Source organism: Euleptes europaea, chromosome 5 (genome assembly GCF_029931775.1).
Source record: "Euleptes europaea isolate rEulEur1 chromosome 5, rEulEur1.hap1, whole genome shotgun sequence".
Lineage (NCBI taxonomy): Eukaryota > Metazoa > Chordata > Lepidosauria > Squamata > Sphaerodactylidae > Euleptes > Euleptes europaea.
In genome coordinates this window covers 40,197,907-40,219,074 of record NC_079316.1, presented here as the reverse complement: position 1 = coordinate 40,219,074, position 21,168 = coordinate 40,197,907, and the positions used below count along the sequence as shown (strand labels likewise).

Sequence of the window (21,168 nt, the reverse complement as noted above, 5' to 3'; positions counted from 1 at the left end):
AGTCCTAGTGAGAAAGGTGGACTGTAAATAATGTAGATAAATAAATATCTACAGTGTTGCCCTGGATTATGTACCTGATTTAGGCTGCAATCCAAAGAACACTTTCTGGGAATTAACATTGCTGATTGTTCAGTGGCTAGACTGTGCATTGTTTGCAGGTCTCAGCCCCCCCCTCTCCCCACCCCCATTCTGAAGGCAGCTCAGATGAGTAGCACGTAGGGTTAGAGGTTTCCTTTCTGCCAGCCACCATGAGAACAGAAAGAAAAGCTGGGAGCAGTCACAGTTTTTATTAAACAGAATCAGAAATTAAATGTACTGTATGTCAGATGTTGAGATAAAACTGGTATAAAATGTATTTTAGATGGTATATAACACCTAAAGACTTAGCAAAGGCTAACAAAGGTTTTGAAGGGAAATGTTGGAAATGCCAAAATACTGATGCAACATTCTATCATATGTGGTGGACTTGTAAAAAGGCAAGGCATTGGAAAATGATACATAATGAAATGAAAAGAATACTGAAAAGTAAGTTTGTGCTAGATCTAAAAAGTGTTTGTTTATTTAACTTTTACCCCGCCCTCCACCCCGAAGGCTGGGCTCGTGGCAGCTCACATACAGAATTACACTAAAAACAGTAAAATATTAAAATACAATTTAAAATACACTTTAAAATAGCCTGATCCATTTAAGTAATAGGGCAATAATGCCCCTGATGGTGCTAGAATAAAAATATAACTGTCTGCGGTAGGGCAATTAGGTGTAATCACCTCCAAGTTGTTGTTAAATATCTTGCCAGATAATATGGCACAAATATATATTTAAATATTTAAGTATATGATGACAGCGGCAAGAGTGGCGTACTCAAGAAAGTGGAAAGCAGAAGCTTACCCAGATGTAATTGAATGGTCAAAGTAGCAGAATATGCAACTGTGGCTAAATTAACACCTTTAGTGCATAACAGATCAACCTCTGAGTTCTATGAAAAATGGAAAGTATTCTTTCATTATATAAAAGTAAAGTTCCCCTGTGCAAGCACTGGGTCATTCCTGACCCATGGGGTGACGTCACATCCCGACGTTTACTAGGCAGACTTTGTTTACTGGGTGGTTTGCCAGTGCCTTCCTCAGTCATCTTCCCTTTACCTTCAGCAAGCTGGGTACTCATTTTACCGACTTCAGAAGGATGGAAGGCTGAGTCAACCTTGAACCAGCTACCTGAAACCGACTTCCATTGGGATCGAACTCAGGTTATGAGCAGAGCTTCGACTGCAGTACTGCAGCTTCCCACTCTGCACCACGGGGCTGGTAACTAATAAAAATAATAGAATGTAAGAATTTAAGTGAGGAAATGCATTGGCAGATATGCAAATATAATTACTTAAAGAAGGTATAATTGAATTGCAATTATAAAGTAAGTTCGAGTACAATGTAAGAATTTGGTGTCTATGTTTGTATGTTTTGTTTTGTTCGTTTGGAAAAAAGGAAAAAAGAGAATCACTGGCTGCAGAGGTAATGCTCTTCTGACATAAATCCAGTACAGCAGTATAATCCAGAGTTTAGGAGCCAGTTAGGTCCCTGATTGGCACATGTAATTCACGGATAACATTGTTCCATTAATGTATGGGTGATCTGCTAGTTTAAAATCAGTGTAGCTATAGGAAGAGGTTTAAAATGTATTCTGCTTTTTAGTACCTTCGGCTTTTGTGATGTATCACAACCTCTGTCCATATATGCTTCAGCAGAGTTTATTTTCTATCATGATTCCATGATTCTATGTAAGAAAGTTGGGTTTTATTAGAGGCCCAGTATGGCGAACATTGAAATATGGAAAAATGGGGGGAGGGTTTCATGCAAATATTCCTTTTAAACCTTTTTCGTTGTTGTTTTCATTTTTCAACCCTTCCTCCTTTTGCCCACTTCCCAAACACTATAGGAAAGTATCTTAGGGTCCAGCAGTTTTCATCTTCAATTCTAACCATGGGTATCACTTTTAACCATTATGATTCTGAATCATGACCCAGGAAAGTACAATTCAAAAAATAAATATTGACATCTGGAAATTTAAAACTGTTGAGCGGAGATAACACAGCAATGGCATGCCCTGTACTCTGAACCCATAATGTGATAGAAGAAAGATCAATAAGCATCAAGCTTTCGCCCTAGTGAGGTATAATTTCTAGGATTATAATATTTCAAGTACTGAAATCTTATAACTATAGACACACTTCTCGGTGGGCTAGTACAAATAAAATGCTGTCCATTCTCTTAACCATTGTGAAGGGACTAAAAATGAGCTGTGAGACTATGTGATAGAGATGGTTGGTAGAGGATTGTATTCTCTCATTCCCTTCCCTCATAAATTTCTTAAGGTTTCTCTGTGCATGGTTGACATTGCATTGACTTGGCTCAGATGTAACACAGGACCATGGTTTAAACTGGTTGATCATTTGAGTGCAGGACACTCTCTGACTGTGGTTAGCTAGAATATATCAAATCAGAATCCAACACTGAGATCTGAAATTGGTTAATCTGAACTGGTTTCGTGGAACATATGAATATGAAACCCTAGCTTAATCTTGATGTTCTTCCTGCTGCCTCCCTGCCTTCATCCTGATTGCAGAGGCACCTTGTAAGAATTCTATGAAAACAAAACCTCTCTCTTTCTCCCCCCCCCTTTTCCAAATTTGCTAGAAGTTTTCCAGTCACACCCTTGGATCCTACAATGCTAGGCAAAAGCTGCACCAAGAGCAGTCAAAGATTCTCCTGGAGGACTTCCTACCTTCACGGAGTGGCTGGCTGACAGTAAGGGAGCTGGTGATGCTGAGAGACATTGACCCTTGAATGAGAACCTCAGTCTAGCAGCTGGGTCTCTGTGGGGTAGGTGGGGGGAAAGTGCAAAGATGGTTGAAAAACAGGATTTAGGTGGTCATTTAACAGCAACAGCTGGTTTCACAAACTAATTATAATTAAAATAATCCATGCTTTTGCTCTGCATTTGAACCAGCTTGTTTCTTTAATTCATCCTAACTTAAGCTTGTAACTAGCTTCTAACCATGATTTCAGACCCTGGTTAGAAGTGAACCATGGTTAGATTGACACCTGTTAATTATCTCTGCCAGCATAACTCTTAATCATATTTAAGGACAGTAGAAATAATGTGTGAGGGGGAGGAGCTGGGGAATAGGAACATACGACCTTGTGGCATCATTTTTTGGCTGTCAAGTGGAAGCTGATTTTTTGCGACCCTTCAAGATGAGATGTTCAGAAGTGGTTTGCCATTGTCTGCTTCTTCATAGCAACCCTAGACTTTCTTGGTGATTTCCCATCCAAGTTCTAACCAGGACTGACCCACTTAGCTTCAGAGATCTAACAACATGATACCAATCCTTAAAACGCAGATATGGGGAAAGTGTTGTTGCATCTGCAGTAGCCCTACAACTTGTCTGCCTGGCATTTTAAGTTTCTGAAGATTCCCCCACCCCACCCCCAGTTGCAGTAGATTAGGAAAGCTTGAAAGAGCTAATTTGATTTGAATACCTAGGCACTATGTCACTTTGGTCTCTTGTACATAAATAACTTTTATTGTGCCATTATTCTGCAGTTGTTTCATATTATGGTAGCACTGACACCTGATCGTATGAAAACTAATATAAAGTGACATTTGAAAACAAATTGTATGGCAGCCTTTATTTAGCATAGTTGCTCATTGGGAGCAATACCAAAGCAATCACGGATGGTGTAATTACTTTTATTTGTTAGCATGCCAGATTTCATTCAAAATGCAATTTCTGCCTTGCTGCACTATTTTAAGCTATTTAAACACTTAATTGGGCAAAACCAGAATTCATCCTTTTCCAATATACTTTCAGATCAATTTTTGCTTTTTTTTTTTATTATTATTTGGCACTTTGGATTTATCTACCATAATATTATTTAATAACCCTTCTAACTTGGGAGAAAGACTAGGTACCTGTGATATCAACAAATAGGGGATTGTCTAAAATTTGCATCCAGGTTTGTTATGTAAAGTAATTGGTATGTTTCTTATTTCTCTCACAGCTAAAAACATGGGAAGGGGAGTGAGACACACTTAAATAAAACTGCTGCTTTCCATCTTGTCTTTACAAGGTGCCCTGCCTCATAATCGCATCTGTCTGCCTTTTCCTTCTTCTTTAGGTACCTTTCTCCTTTCTAAAAAGTTGTACAACAAAAAATAGAATTGCTAATTCCTCCAAAACATTTTTCTTTTTTTTGCCCAATTAACTGCAGTTCTGAAGGGGGGGGTAAAATGGGTGAGGAGGAGGCATGACCCATATGGCATGGACACTGGCGCAGGGGAACATACTGGCATGGACACTGCCACAGGGGAGCTGCCTGGCAGCACTAACCATGGGTGCAGTGCAACCTCGCTAGCAGCGTATCTGCGGTGCAAAGGCTTATGCCGGCGCCAAAGGAAGCATTCCTGGGGGCGGAACTGCCTTGAGGCAGCCTCCAAAGCCCATTTGGCCTGAGAACATCCCTTTTTTTGCAGGCACTTAGTTACACCTGCAAAAAGGCTTTCATGTTGTTGTTTTTAATACCATTTTTGACTTGCTGTGCCCGGCAGCAAACTGATCAGGGGACGGCATGGCTGTGCCGTCCCATGGCACGACACAACTACCTGACACTGTGTTTCCTAATTTTAAGACGGGCAAGTATTTGCCCTAATTTACTTGCACAAGATTTTCAAGGTTTTTTAGAATGGTAGTCCTCAGTTCCAGACAATGAATATGATTTTGATATGATTTTGATTATTGCTGAATATTCTGATTTGATAACTTACCTGACAAAACACTGTGCTTCCTATTGAATTCCTATTGAATTTGTCTGTTTTTTTTGTTTGTTTTTTTGAAGGTTGCTTAATATATTGAGGTTCATCTCTGATGAATGTTCTACATTCTGTGTTGACAGGAAAGATTTGACTATGGAGATGAAACCATGAAGAAATAACAGAAAGAATAATAATGTTTTTCCGAAATCGTTTTCTGTTGTTGTTGGCCTTGGCAGCCTTATTAGCCTTTCTGAGCCTTAGCCTACAATTCTGTAAGTATATCTCATTCTTTTTAAAAAATATACTTTGTGAGAATTTAAAGCCATTTGGCTCTGTCTTTGCCATTTACAAGGTTGCTATTCATTAGGCCCACTTTGTGTTTGGCTCCAAACTTCGTAGGCCATATGCAGTTTAAAGGAAGTGCCAAGCTCTATAGGAATAACATCAGAAATTCTTTCCACTTTCATTATTTTCTAGTTCTTTGAGAGAGATCTGTAACAACAAACTTCAACCAAACTAATTACTTATTTATGACTTTTATATCCTACCTACCTTCGGTAGAGCTGAAGGTTATGTGCATGGTGTTCCTAGGAGGTACTGATCAGACCCAGACTTGCTGAATTTCACCAAGGTTTCTGCATTAGCTTTCAGACTATGAGCTGTCATCAAGTGCCATGATAATGATGTGAAGAAAGGATTACTGACACAGTGTCTGTTCTGTTTGCGTGCTTGTGGATTGACCACTTACATTTGACATAGTAATTCTCAGATTAGAAAGACCCTCTCTTCCCACATCCCATGACCTGCAGTATGATATGGCATAATGAAAGCTCTATAGTGGGATCTTTAAAGCAGTTTAAGAATATCTGTTTATGTTCTGAATAAAGACTAATTCTATAAATATGATTGTTTACATTTAAGAGCATTCAACTATCTAAGAAAAAAAATGAAATTTCCATATTATTCTCCAATACCTGTGTATTTTTGCAGACTGGAATAACAGTAAATGTGAAAGCACATATATAGGAAAAGTGTATCCAGAATGCTCTTATTAACTGCCATCACCAAGAAGCAGCAACCTCTCAGCTACCGTACTCCTGCATCTTCAGGAATGTACACACATCACTCCTGCTTTGCCAGCCAGCCAGCTTGATGCCTCTGACTATTGCTAGACTTCTGCCAGCTGGAGCTGCCCGCTATAATGTCATCCTTGGTTGCCCCCTTCCCACTCAACCTACCTTGAGCTTTTGGAAGCCTACTCTTCCAGAGGGCTCCCAACACTCGCCATTTGCATGCCTGCTGTGCATGGTAGTTCCATGGCTCGGGTGGAAGGGTCCTGCCAGTCATGAGAGCTGTCACTGTAGATTCCTCTGGGTAGACGGTGGAGGCAAAGTAATAATCTTCAGTATCTGGCACATTTGATTAACCAACAACCTCTATTTTTCATGAATCCTAGATCAGGGCTTCTTAAACCTTTTCCACTCGCAACCCCTTTTCACCCGAGAAAGTTTTATGTAATCCTAGGTATATAGGTATATAAACTACCGTATATACTCGTGTATAAGCCGAGTTTTTCAGCCCCCAAAAAAGGCTGAAAAATCCCAACTCGGCTTATACACGGGTCAATACGGTAATTGGGCAGTTTCTCCTTCGGAGCCGCCTGAATCGCACTCCCTCCGGCCAGCTGATTCCCCACCCCACCCCCCCAGCGCGCTCCAGCTGACCAGCGCGCTCCCCCCCACCCCCCCAGCGCGCTCCCCCCCACCCCCAGCACGCTCCAGCGCGCTCCAGCTGATACCCACCCCCCCAGCACGCTCCCCCCAACAGCTGATTCCCCCCCACCCAGCGCGTTCCAGCGCGCTCCAGCTGATTCCCACCCCCCCACCCCACCAGCGTGCTCCAGCCGACCAGCGCGCTCCCCCCACCCCCCAGCGCGCTCCCCCCACCCCCCCAGCGCGCTCCCCCCACCCCCCCAGCGTGCTCCAGCTCACTCCAGCTGATTCTCCACCCCACCCCTACCGCACGGCGTCTTCTGCTGTGTGGCGGCAGCGGCAGTTTCTTCCCTCCCACCTCGCCCACCTCACCAGGGCTGGTCCTCCCGCTCTACAGCTGATCCGCGGGCCTCCAGCGGGCCTTCTCTGGGCCTCTTCCTCCCGCTCTAAAATGGCGGCCGCCATTTTAGAGTGCCATTTCGCCGCCTCTCCCAGTGAGTAGGGGGTTCAGGGGCTCTTCCTCCTCCCCCCCTTGGATGGCACTGGGGTTGGGGTGGGTTGGGAGGGCCCGGGAGGCCGGCAGGAGGGTGACCTGGGGCAGGGGCGAGACCATCCCTGCGCTCTAAAATGGCGGCCGCCACTTTAGAGCGCAGCATTACCGGTAAAGGGAATTTCTTATTGACCCTCGGCTTATATGCGGGTCAATAAGAAATTCCCTTTTCTGGCCTCAAATTTGGGGGGTCGGCTTATACTCGGGTCGGCTTATACCCGAGTATATACGGTAGGTATATAAACTAGGTATACAAATCAAACATTTACTGATAATAAATTATAAAGAAATTAATTTTAAAACAATTCTTTGGTATACATATAATTTTACTATTAAAGACGAAAGCAAATTTTTTGTGACCCCCAAATGCAGTTATGTGATCCCATAGGGGGTCGCGACCCACAGTTTAAGAAGCTTTGTCCTAGATAACAAAGCTTTTACTGTACCTAGCTATATCGAAACCTATATAGAATCTGCTTTTATACTTACAGTGATGCTACCTTACTGTCTAGCATTGCTTTTTCTTCATGTCAAGTGATCCTATGCTGGACAAAGTGTGTAAAAAGAAACATATTTAACTCAGGATAACTTTGATCTCATAAGACTTTGCTCAGGGTTCAGTTAAAACAATGATAAATGTTGCTGCTCTGAAACAACCAATCTAGGTTTTCTCTAGTTTTAACAAAATTACACCAGTTATTAAAAGTCGTAATTTTTCTATTCTATAAATTACTATAATGGAGGGGGGGGGGGAGAAGATAACTTTTAAAAACATTCTCACCTCTGCTTTCCCTCTTCTGTGCAGTATGAGTCAGCACCTCAATTGATCAGACCAAAGAGGGTACTATAGCAATCAAACTTGGGTCAGGGAGTCTCACCTGACCTTTATTTTGACCATTTAATTCAAAACAAAACAGAAGTTCCTTAGAGGTTGACTGTAGGGAATCTTTTATATACAGACCTTATGCTTTGTGCCCCAGAACCTGGTAATGTAGACATGTTGTCTCTCAAAGAAAAGGAAAAGATTGATCTTCCTGCCCTAACCTTAAACACTTTTCTCTTTTATAAGATATGATGTACTATCCTATAGGATTGGTACTAGGATCTTTGGATTATACAGACATAAGAAAGAGGATTCTCAGTATAAAGAGTTTTTTCAGTAAACAAGATGCCATCTTTATGCTGGATCATTTCTTTACAACAGCAGTCTGTATAAGGTAATTCCAGTCACCCACCATTTTAGATGTGTGAGGAGATTTACTTGTTTTGCACACTTTCTGTTCTAATATATTTGCTGAGCAGAGATCCTACAGAAAGTTTATACGTTCAGTCATAAGATGCCCTGTCCTAGCCATGAGTACAGTCTTCAGAATTCAGACTTCACACTACCAAAACAGGAGTGGCTTGCATGTTTCTCCTTGGCACTCTCCCATCTGCAAATTCCATCCTCATCTCTGCTCTGGTTAACTTTTAACTATAGCTCATTATTATATTTGAGCTGGTATAACAATAGTTGGCTTCTAAATTGAAGACTTAAATCAACTTCTAATCCTGTTTCACAGTAACTGTATGCTGTGAAACCATAGTTTAATATTATCATTGAAGAGAGAAGAAAGGACCTTGTGAGCTCGATCAAGTGGAGGTAAATAGTGTGAAAGAGTACAGATTCCTTAGATACTGGCCATTTCGGCATGGGAAGTGGACCACTGATAACTCCTTACAGTGGCTTGCATCCTGTGATAAATCTTCGCTAATGGAAGGCATTTCTGTTAGTGGAACAGGCCTTTCTTAACTCCCTCTGCAGCCCAAAATGCTTTCTGGAGAATAAGGACCGTAAGGAGAACAGTGTAAAGGGGGAGTTGGGGGTTTATGGTAGGAGGGGGGGTTGGTGAAAATCATTTCACCTTCTATTAGAATAAATTTATTGTGGGATCCAAGCCAGCAACTGCAAATTCTGTAGACATGTAAGCTTACTGGATTTGTATTTCAATATACATAATTCGTTGAAATCAATTGGATAGATCATTTTAAATCTCATTACTTTGGCTTTAACTTAGTTCTGGATCAGTAAGGCTGATATTACAATAACATTTTTTTGTCAGTTCATAACACACACACAAAACTTTCACGGTGTTTTTTGAGTTCTGTCATCTGAAAAATAATTACTAGATTTGTGAGGTGTAATGTTTTAAAGAAAGTGCTAAAGGATTAGAAGTCAGATGCATTTTTTACTGACAAAGCACCTACTGTTAAACTGAAATCAGCTGAGCCATAAAATAGGCTCTGCTGATTCATAAAATAAAATTTTATGAATCAGCTGATTTTAATTTTATTCATAAAATAAAATGAATCTCAGTTTATTACCATGCTGCATTTTTCAAGTACAAAAAAATAGAGTTGGTATTAATCTGTAATTTTTTTTAAAAGCTCTTGTATTAAAATACTTTCCTTTTGTGTTATGTTAATTCTTGCCGTCTCTCAGCTGAAGCTTCCATGGTGACTTGCTCAGTGTAGAACCAATTAAAAACACATCAAATAAGTAAACAATTAAGACGAACAAAAATAACGAATTTAGACTCCATTAGAATCAAAATCAACAGCAGCAAATAGAAAACGGCACCATTGCAACAAAATAAATACCCTGAATGAATAGGAAACTTCTCACCTGATGTTTGGAATGTAAAAGCTCCTGTGCAAACAATTATGGGCAGGGAATTCTGAAGATCAGGTAACACTGCAGAGAGTCCCATTCCCTGGCATCCATTCTTTGTACCTCTGAAGTGGAATGACAAAGAGCTTCCTCAAAGATCTTAACTGGCCAGCTTGTCCATATGGGGAATGCGGTTCTTTAAGGATCACTGCCGCAGACTATTCAGGGTTTAATAGTAATAGCCAGCATCTTGTTTGGAAGTTAATGGGCAACAGTGTATCTCTTTCAATACAGGCAGGAAACATTGACCAGGATGCAGATGTCTGTGATCAGATCATGCTGAAGCTGGCACACCAAACAAAATTTGGTTAAAAGCAGTATCTGCCATGGAAGAGAACTGTACATCTGTCTGTAATCACAGATCTAGTAGCACCTCAAAGTATGAACCTTCTGTGTGTGTGTGTGAAGTGCCGTCAAGTCGCAGCTGACCTATGGCGACCCCTTTTTGGGGGTTTTCATGGCAAGAGACTTAACAGAGGTGGTTTGCCAGTGCCTGAACCTTCTAGGGGAAGTTAAACTCTGTCCTGAAAAGGCTGGCTCATTAATACCTGACAGACAGTATTGTTGGGCAATGACACCTCAGTTGTATCAGGATTAAGCTTTATTTTATTGGGAAGCTACACCTAGAAAAAAGAGAAGCATTTACAGATGAGTAACAATACAACAGGTATGGAGGTGCCACAGGGCTCGGTTCTGGGGCTGATACTTTTCAGTATTTTTATAAATGATCTGGATGAGGGGGTGGAGGTACTACTCATTAAATGTGCAGATGAGACCAAATTGGGAGGAGCAGTGAACACACCAAAAGATAGAGATGGAATTCAATGAGATGTGAACACACTGGAAAAGTGGGCAGATGTGAACAAGATACAATTCAACAAGGATAAGTGTTGAGTTCTACATCTGGGTAACAAAAATGAGGGACATGCATACTGGATGGGGGGGTACACTTTTGGGTATCAGTGTGTGTGAACAAGATCTTGGGGTATGGGTGGACCATAAGCTAAACATGAGCAGCCAGTGTGATGTAAGAGCAAAAAAGGCTAATGTGATCTTGGAGTGTATCAACAGAGGCACAACAACCAGATTGCAAGATGTCCTAGTCCCGCTGTATACTGCATTGATCAGGCTGCACCCTGAGTACTGTGTTCAGTTCTGAGGCCTCACTTCAAAAAAGATGTGGACAGAATGGAGTGGGTGCAGAGGAGAGGGATGAGGATGATCAGGGGCCTGGAGATCAAGCCCTGTGAGGAAAGGAAAGGCTGAGGGATTTGGGAATGTTCATTCTGGAGAAGAGGAGGTTGAGGGGGGACATGATTGCTCTCTTTAAGTATTTGAAGGGCTTTGCTCAGAGGAGGGCAGGGTGTTGTTCCTGTTGGCAGCAGAGGATAGGACTTGCAGTAATGGGTAAAAATTGCATGCAGAAAGATACTGGCTGGATATTAGAATTTTTTTTTTACAGTGAGAGTAGTTCAACAGTGGAATTGGCTGCCATGGATGTGAGTTCCCCCTCACAGGCAGTCTTCAAGCAGCAGCTGGACAAACACTTGTCAGGGATGCTTTAGGCTGATCCCACATTGTGCAGGGGATTGGACTTGATGGCTTGTATGGCCCCTTCTGACTCTGAGTCTGTGATACTTCTTCCCTCATTCCAGTTGCGTTCTTTTCATGCCCTCTCTGCTAATGATGATCCTACAAGCAGAATGGTACTTCAAAGCAGTAGTGCAGTTAGATAAATCTGACCTAAATGGCCTGATGCCCCTTCAAATGCAAGCCTACAGCTTGCCCAAGTCCCCCTTTCTGAGTTTGTGATCCAGATCTGCCCAGAACCAGCCCTGGTGTCACCACTGTTTCAGCAATAGAGTAGTCTGTTATGTGTGTCTAGTAGAGTTTGGGCCAATACCTGTGGTGTAGCGGTTAAGAGTGGTGGTTTGGAGCGGTGGAGTCTGATCTGGAGAACTGGGTTTGATTCCCTACTCCACATGAACAGCGGAGGCTATTCTCTCAGCCCCACTTACCTCACAGGGTGTCTGTTGTGGGGAGGGGAAGGGAGGGTGATTGTAAGCCGGTTTGAGTCTCTTAAGTGGTAAAGAAAGTCGGCATATAAAAACCAACTCTTCTTCTTCTTTAAACAAACCACATTGTGATGTCTGAATGTAACCAATATTGTACTTACGTCAGTGTGTTGTTTGTGTCTGATATACTATGTGGTAATTATTTCACAGGTATAGTCTGGCCTTTTTATGCTGCTATGACTATCTAATGTTATGTCGTTGTAAAGTAGTGTTCTGATTTAAAAATTATGCTAAATTTTAATGTAGTCATAATTTGCATGTTAGCTATGTAAATTGTATACCAAAATCCAATATTTGTCAGAATATCACAGAGCCTAATTTGTGTAAGTCTCAAGACTCCTTTGATTTCCGTATTGCAGCTGTGTGTGTCACACGTGTCTCAGTTTCTTGAAAGGGGTAGGGGTGAAAGAATGCAATAAGGGATGATTGTGGATAGTTATGATAGTTTATTGGGATATTCTCAGCCTAATTTATAAATCAGACTATAAACTGTTTGCAAATTGTTTCAGAAAAGCAGAGTAGTAGATGAAGGAAAATAGGAATAGAGATCAGTTAGTAGGAGTTGACTCTGTAGCTGTTGGGTTGCCCATTTGATGCTACTGCAAAGATTAATTGGATGCTCATGTTACTAAATAAAAACACAATGCTCTGTATTTAAGAAGCGAATTCAGAAACTTTGAAAATCATACAACCTATAGTGAATTTGATACCATAGTTGCTTTCTTGTTATATTACATTACTTCTTTACGTTGTTTAATTAGTACTGTGAAAGAAGAAAGTGAGTGTTGCTTTCCTTTATATTGATAAACACATGATTGAAATATTATGAATCATCAAGTCATGAAAATAATATTGTCGAAGGCTTTCACGGTCAGAGTTCATTGGTTCTTGTAGGTTATCCGGGCTGTGTAACCGTGGTCTTGGTATTTTCTTTCCTGACGTTTCGCCACAGCTGCTGGCGAAACGTCAGGAAAGAAAATACCAAGACCACGGTTACACAGCCCGGATAACCTACAAGAACTCATGAAAATAAGTTTACTTTTGGAGCATTAGAAGCACTTTTCTTTATCCAAATCAGTGTTTCATTTCAGCTGCTTAAAGCCATGAAACTATCCAAACCATGAAAATGCAGAGAAGGGATGCGTGATAATGAGTGAACTGAGAGAAGTTTATTCTTCCCTCTTCGCCAATGTGATGAGCAAATTAAAAAAAAACATTTTCTGGCATCTAAGCAAGGCTTGTGAGCTCTTGACTGCAATACTCAAGGAACCAACCCATCAGCTGTTCTGATGTTTGACAGCCTGTTGCTATATGTTTAGCATATGCTTTGATATTGTCCATTGAGTACCTTCAGCACCATCCCTCAGTTCTTCACTTCTCTAGCTTTTTTGAAGGGGTTGTGTCGTATATTGTGAGGATGATTTCTGCTTGGGAGGGTCTGAGATGAATCTTTTCTGAACCATTTTTATTCATATTTCATGTTTTAGTTTTTGGGATAGGGTGATTGCAGAGCTTCTGTGTTGCCTTTTCATGTTCTTTGCACCAGAACTGACTACATATTCTCTTCACCCTTTACAGGCTTACAATTCCTTTTTAAAAGTTCCTGCCAGTACTTGTTTCGAAATATTTCAATCCTGCTTTTCAGCCATGACTTTCAAAGTGACAACAAAAGAGGGAAAAATAAAATAAAATACAGACAAATGCAGTACAACAAATTAAACTAGCATCAATATATCAAAGATTACTAAAGACTTCCCCAGGGGGTGGGGGTGGAAGAAGTGGCCAGTTTCTCTTCCCTGCTCTGTCCTCACACTACTCAGTCTCCCCTTGCCCTTAAGGAGGAAAATAGAGGTTTCTTCCATACACATGTTAATATGAATTCCTAGTTGCATATGTAAAACCCCATAAAACTAGCAGATTGTACCATGCGAGGAAGGAAAAAGAGAAGGGCAACCCGGGGTCTCTTACTCCTAATTTCTCAGAAACCACCCACTATCTAGAAAATCCCTACAGAAGAAACCTGTTCAAGATTACGCTTGCCCTTCTATAGAAGTCAGTAGCATAGGGGAAAGTGTGTGTGTGTTTAATGTTGTGTTTTTCTCTCTATAGAAAGTACTACCAATTGATGTTCAAACCTAACAACTTGTGTCCCTGGTTGGGTTCTTGAAAATATTCCATGTACTTCCGATTGAGTTATTCAGGGTCCTTGCTTGAACATGACCCTCTGTGCTACAGCTGTCTAGAAATTCAGCTGATGAGCTTATCTCTTGGCAAATCTTGTTGATCACCATTTTGGCCAGATATTTGCAGTCCCACCAGAAACCATACTTCAGATGCACATGTTTATTGATGTTGCTGTAAATTAGTGCAAGGGATAGGAAGAGAGCAGGTCTCATCAGCAGTGATAAATTTTGTAAGGGGCCAGATACACCTTTGCTGTATGATCTGTTCCTGTATAAGTACAGAACTTCATGTTCAGCAGATACTTGAAAGAGCTAAACACCCTTCTTACTTCCACATTCTCCTCTGCATATGACTGCCCTGCACTGATGTTAGGGTGAAAAGGATGGGTACGACATGTTTGCCTCAAAGTAAGCTGTAACTCTACCCAAAAGGAGATAGGGATTCAAACAACAGTTTTCAAAATCTTTGGTGTCCAGTCATGTGTTGGATCATTTTTTAGATATGTCAGTTTTATTCAGATTTCACATCTTGGCTACTACAGTTGATTTACATAAAGGCTAAAGATTTTTTTAAATCTCCATGCAGTTTCTTCTGCCCCATGGTAAGAGATGTTCTTACCATTTCTGTAGCAGCTTTAATGAACTCACTTGGCTCCTGTTCTAATCTGCCTGTTGCCAGGCACCCAAACCTTGGATTTGAAACAGTGTTTAAGTCTATATCTGTGTCTCTCTTTCTGCATTCATGCTTCAGTTTTCCCTCCTCTCCCGTTACTTCATGAATATGCTCTCTGCTGTCTGCCTTCCATCTCTGCCAGCAAGGAAGAAGAATAGAAGCTGAATGTAGACAAGCAGATGTTCCATCAAAGCCAAGAATTAGCCATTGGTTATATTATAAAAAGGTACTTATATTTCAGTAATAAATGGTGATCTGGTGCACTGAAAACAATTGCTTTGTGTCACAAGTCCAACATTTGGCTGTCCCTAAAGAAAAAGGGAGATTCTTATTTTAATTTCCAACATAAGAGTACTTAGCTGATTCCTCTTCATTCAGATGTGGATTACATATACAGGGGATCATTCATAGTATAGTTGTGCTTATTGAAGATTTCCCTGACACTGCAGTGAACAAGGAAACCCATGTGTATCTGAAGCTCAATTTGTATTTCAGGATACCTACTGATCTATGGATTGGTTGAAACACTGTTGACAGTACTTAACAAGCTTCTCATGAAATTTTTATTTACAAATGTAATAAGATTATGTAGACATTTTCAAAAGGAAAAAGTAGGGAGGCATTTAAGGACTATATTTTCACTAAAGTGAATAACATTATCATGCAATTGCAGTTGCTGTTCATGCCTTCTATACCCTAGAAGAGAACTGTTCAGGCTAAGAAAACAGCCTTGGACACTGTAGATAAAAGGCAAGAGAACTAGGTTTCCTGCCACAAAAGCCCCAGATAACAGTCTTTAAATACTGTTACAGGAACTATTTTTATAATATTCAAAGATGACTCATAGTGAGAAATGTCCAGATATTAAAATGTGGCTTTGGGGAAACATCTACAGAATGATTGGTGGTTAAGATACTTTCAGAGCCATCCTAGGCGGAGTCACATCCTTCTAAATGCATTATTGTCAATGCAGAAGGGTTTAACTCTGCTTGGACTTGCACTGTTTATTTCCTTTATGGGCTCTGAAAAGAAATGAAGGCTCAATTCAGATAACACATTAGAGATCCTCCAAATCATGGTTTGGAGTTGAATTGAAGATATGCAAGTTAGGTTGTTCCTCATCTGTCATTCCCTTCTCCCTTTCCTGATTTGCCCTAATCAGTTTGAGGTGGTGGGCAAAAAACAGTGAACACTCAACATAGCCTTCAAACTGATTTGAAACTATGGTTTGGAGTGCTCCTAGTTAGCATAACCCTTGCTGAGGATGAACAGGGCCCAATCCTGTGTGTATTTGTATATGTGTGTATGCAAAATTAGAAACACATACGGAAACTTTAGAAAAATTGAACACATAAGCAGGAAGAAGGGTCAGTGAGAATCTCAGAGTGCCAGAGAAAGCAAAGTCTTCAGTTGCTGTAGAAGACAGTGATAAAAAGGGACAGACTAATTTCCCAGGGGAGGGTATACCATAGTTTGTGTGCTTCTGCATTTATTGGGATAACTCCTGCTTTTTCGTGATTATGCAAGATTGCTGAATATTCTCTTCAGACTCTCCCCCCCCCCCAATTAAATGTTATTGGTTATAAAGGTACAGCCACAAATTACTCTTTGAAGTAAATTATTACATTTTCTGTCTCCTTCATAACACACAGCCTTTCATTTGTTTGCGTTATTTCAGGTGTTCTTAGAAGTCTGCTGTTATTCTCTTAATTCTATTAAATTGGCATAGGGTTTTTCTTGCTTGCTTTTAGGAAATAACAGAGGTTTTATAGTATTCCCAACTTTAGCTTAATTTATTCCCCTTAATTTATTCCCACCCATCAATTCATATATTTTGTTTGAGAGCCAGCGTGGTGTAGTGGTTAAGAGCGGTGGTTTGGAGCTGTGGACCCTAATCTGGAGAACCGGGTTTGATTCCCCACTCCTCCACATGAGCTGTGGATGCTAATCTGGTGAACTGGTTTGGTTTCCCAACTCCTACACATGAAGCCAGCTGGCTAACCTAGGTCTAGTCACAGCTCTCTTAGAGCTCTCTCAGTCCCACCTACCTCACAGGGTGTCTGTTGTGGGAAGGAGATGGGAGGGTGTTTGTAAGCCGGTTTGACTCTTCCTTAAGTGGTACAGAAAGTCGGCATATAAAAACCAACTCTTCTTCTTAATTCTAGTTGGTACTAGGTTTTTTCCTTCTTTTTTTTTTGAAAGATAATCTTCACTCATACACCAAATATTTCTTTCTATGATATTCACTTGTACAGTAGAAACAGTTCCCTGTCTGTTGCAATCTGTGTATGACATTTCCCTTCTTTGATACCTGTCTATCAGCTCTCAAGCACATACTACACTTTTTCCCCTTTTCATATTTTGACCATCAGATTACTTCCTATTCTCTTAACTTTACCTATTGCACAGACCAGATCCTGTCGTCCCACTACACCAGAAACCTGCAACACCAGCATAATGGTTCTGTGTGCTCCTACCAACAAAGTCAAAAGTGCAGCAGCTACAGAACAAGTGCTGATGTAAAAACATAGACAGAAATTCATAGGTTGTCCCTGGTAGTTTTGCCACCCCCTATCAATCACAGGATTGTTGGCCACTAGCACATCCTCATTAGTCATGCATCATTATGGCAGCCCCATTTTATTTATTTATGAAATTTATATGCCGTCTCTCCAATGTCTTGCTCGAGGCAGCTTAAAAGTCAAAACAGTAAAATTAGAAATTATCTATTTATAATTCTTGTATCTTTGGTGGAGTGAAATCCCAGACTGCGACATTTCCTTGCCTACAGGGAGGTCACTGTCAACAACATCACTACTGTAGGAATAAAAAACCAACTAATCCTGACAGGTTCTCCCAACACATCCCAGAGGAACTTTGCCCCCAGTCCCAGTGGTGCTTGTTGGTGATAATCTCTGCACCAGCTATGTAGAAATGGCACCAGTCAGCACATGACAATGGGCAGTCTCTGGGCCTCACCCAATCTAGTGCATACACAATGTACAGCCAGAAAGATGACATGGCCCGCCCGTCCTTGCACAGGGTACTGTAGGTAGGAAACCAGCACCCCAGTGCCTCCATATCCTGGCCATGACACTGTACCCAACATGGTTGTATCCTTGGTTATGTTGGGGAACCAGCATTTTGGAGGGGGGCACATATACAAATAAGAATGAAATGTATATCAGCAAGCTTGCTATATTAGCTTACTGGATAAGGAAAGAGGAAACGGGTTCAGATCTTGCTCCTTTTCACAGTCAAAGTGACCTCCACAAGGCAAAACCCAAGTGGCTAGAAAGTTTTTAAAGGTGGGGAGAGAACCCTGAGGTGCTGCAGAGTTAGAATCTAGGACTTTGCTCCAAAAAGTACCTACATGAAGAAGATAGTTCATGACATAACCCCCATACCATGATGATGCCGCTCTACCCAATACAAACACCCTTCTACATTCCAGGCGTGGTGCAGTAGTTAAGAGGCAAGAACCAATATTGCCTGTCTTGGCTATTTGAACTCGGGGCTATCTTTCATTTTGCCCATCTTCTGTAATCCCATCCAGTCATTTCACCTGTTTGATTGTCACAGGTGGTGGTTGGTCTCTCCCAGTGGATCTTATTATCAGCTTCCCCCCCTCCCCGGTGTAATCAAGGAGGCTTCTGCTTGGCATGGTACACCATCAGATATCATGCAGTGGAGCCTCACTCAGAGTGATGCTGTATGTGGTAAAGGCCGAAAAAAACTGCAGCCCTCTAGCCTTGTTTGGGTGATAAATCAAGTGTCCCTTCTTCCAGATGTATATGTCTTACAGTGCATTCCTGAGAGGAATGCCTGCGCCAGTCTTTGGAGGCAACGCGGCTGCGCTGCCTCCAAAGGAGGTTTCAGCCCCACCAAAACTTCCTCCCAGCGTTAAAAATCTGTGCAACCCTATGACGGTTGCACAGGAGATACACCACAGGAGATATGCCACCTAAAAGGTGGTGTATCTCGGCAAAAATAAAAAGGGGTGTTCCCAGCCCGAAAGAGCTTTGGAGGCCACCTAAAGGTGGCTCCTTCCCCAGCCTGGTGCCATAACGCCCCAGGAGCGCCTCTCTGGACCCCGGCACAGCCTTTGACGACGTTCGGACACCGCCAGAAAACCCCGTTGGCTTCCCAGGGTGGCGCTGCTGCATCAGCACCCTGCAACCGGCGTCCGGGCTTTCCCACTGGCGTTCAGGCCACTAACGCGGGGCGCCTGGACTTTCCCGGCCTTCTAAGGGCTTTCGCCCATAGATCTCAGGAATGTGCTGTTAATGTGAAGATGGTTGAGATGAGTAGCAAGGTAGTATTCTCTTTTAACTACCACTAGGCCAGAGACATTTTTGGTCACGTCATGAGATGACAAGAGTCACTGGAAAAGACAGTCATGCTAGGAAAAGTTGAGGGCAGCAGGAAAAGAGGAAGACCCAACAAGAGATGGATTGACTCAATAAAGGAAGCCACAGCCTTCAATTTGCAAGATCTGAGCAAGGCTGTCAAAGATAGGACATTTTGGAGGACTTTCATTCATAGAGGCGCCATGAGTCAGAAGCGACTTGATGGCACTTAACACACACACAGGCCAGAGAAACAACTGAAACATTCAGATTATCAAATAATGTTGGTAATAGAAGGAGTTCTGCAAAATGCTGGTCTTTAATATTTTTTTTCAAGGCCCCTGGGTTTACCACAACATAACAAGAAGCAGGGTTACTAGTCAGATTTCTCCATTACTTTATAATTTATTTCTGTGATAGTTGTTGCTTTCCATTGTGCACACTGGAAAAGCATAGGAGCCATGGAGAACATCTGGCTTCACTTGCTGCTACACTGATGGCATGCACAATAGCGGTGCTCTACTAGGGTGGATATTCTGCCATGATTTGGCTTCAGACTCCACTAGAAGAAGAAGAGTTGGGAACAATTCTGTATCTGTCTAGTGGGCAGAAAACCACACAAAATCATACTATTATGGTCACAATTTTGCTGGATTTTATACGGCTGTTTCCTAAGGGCCATGATTAAAGCAATTTAAGGCATACCCCTTTTTTAAAACCTATTTTTAGCTCTCATTTTATGTTGTAGAAATGTGCCTGCCTTTTACGTTTCTTGAGCTGATTCTTAGGACATTATCTGTACAGGCAGCTTTTTTGCTTTATTTTCAAGGAGAGTCCTCACCAATCTGGTTTTTGTTTTTATTTTCACTGGTAAGCTTGGAATATGAGTAGAGAAAGACTTGTTTGTGTTACAAAGGAGGATTGGATGATAATGAGGCATACTTAAAACCATCCATAATACTGTGCATGTATATAGATTTAGCTCTTTTGTTTTCAAACCCAGCCGATGTTACTGAAAGGATGTTTTTACAAGTAACACTGAGCAAGCCATTTCATCTAGAATGTGACAATTAGAGATAAGAACGCTAAAGAGCATTTTTGAATCACCACTAGGTGAAATATACAGTTGATTTATCATAAATACAAACATCAACTTCTGCATAATTTAGGTAAATATCTTAAAGCAATGGGTCTTAAATTTATCAATTCAAGAACCCTATTTTGGTTCAAAATTTTTGGGGCCCACCAAGTTCTCCGTCTCGTTCACTGGCATTTGCCATGCTTCTGTCAGCTCTCTGTCTGAGTGCACAGCACATAGTATGTGCCCCATGAAGGCCTCCATCATAGCATACTCAAAATAATAGATGGAGGATTATACCCACAAGCAATTGTAAGTACCACAACAGGGCATAGAGGACGAGACTTTCCCCGATGTTGCCTCCTGGTGCTGGTATTCAGAGGTTTACTGCCTCTGAATGTAGAGGTCCCCTTTAATTCCAGGTTGTGTTCTTGGCTAATTTCATACTGAAATGTTCTGCTAACTGTCTGGGGTTTACATGAGCTATGTTCCCTGGGTTCCATATTGCATCTTCTGTCAGCAGAGCAGAGAGAATGAGTGACTGATTTCTTACTTGGTTAAGTGAAAATGTTGCTGGGCCCATGCCTCACTCTTGTCCCCTCCTGAGACATACTAATGCAGGTGCAGAGTTAGTTTTTACCCTTGCTAGAAGGGATCCTAAAGCAGGCTTAGAATCTGCATTAGTGGACAGAAATTGGTTAAACAGAATTAACATGCCTGCATTTTTACATCTTGAGTAACCAGAGTTCATTTTAAATCCAGTTCTTTGGGCTAGAAGGGAAGGATAAGGAGCGAGCTATTCATAAGAGCCAGGCAGCAAGCCAGGTGCACACACAGTAGTGGGATTCATTTGAGTGCAGCCTCATTGCATCACTTCAACAGCAGCTACCTTAGAGAAAACAAGGTGCTACAATAACCTCTGCCACAGTGAAGTGCTAGAGCTCACATGCATTAGGTCCTAGATAAGAGTGCAGAGGGCAGGATAGCCTGCTGTGTGACATATCTGGACACTGACCTGCTTTGTTCTGA

General features: G+C 41.5%; 1 protein-coding gene across 1 annotated transcript in view; it reads left to right on the top strand.

The window, feature by feature from the left end:
- The first annotated feature begins 4,949 nt into the window (after window positions 1-4,949).
- Window positions 4,950-21,168, top strand: part of PXYLP1 (2-phosphoxylose phosphatase 1) — a 43,978-nt gene continuing 27,759 nt past the window's right edge. Inside the window, exon 1 of the mRNA XM_056849682.1 lies at window positions 4,950-5,081. Coding sequence (XP_056705660.1) covers window positions 5,003-5,081 — 79 coding nt within the window. The 5' untranslated portion in view covers window positions 4,950-5,002. The remainder of the gene's footprint in view (window positions 5,082-21,168) is intronic.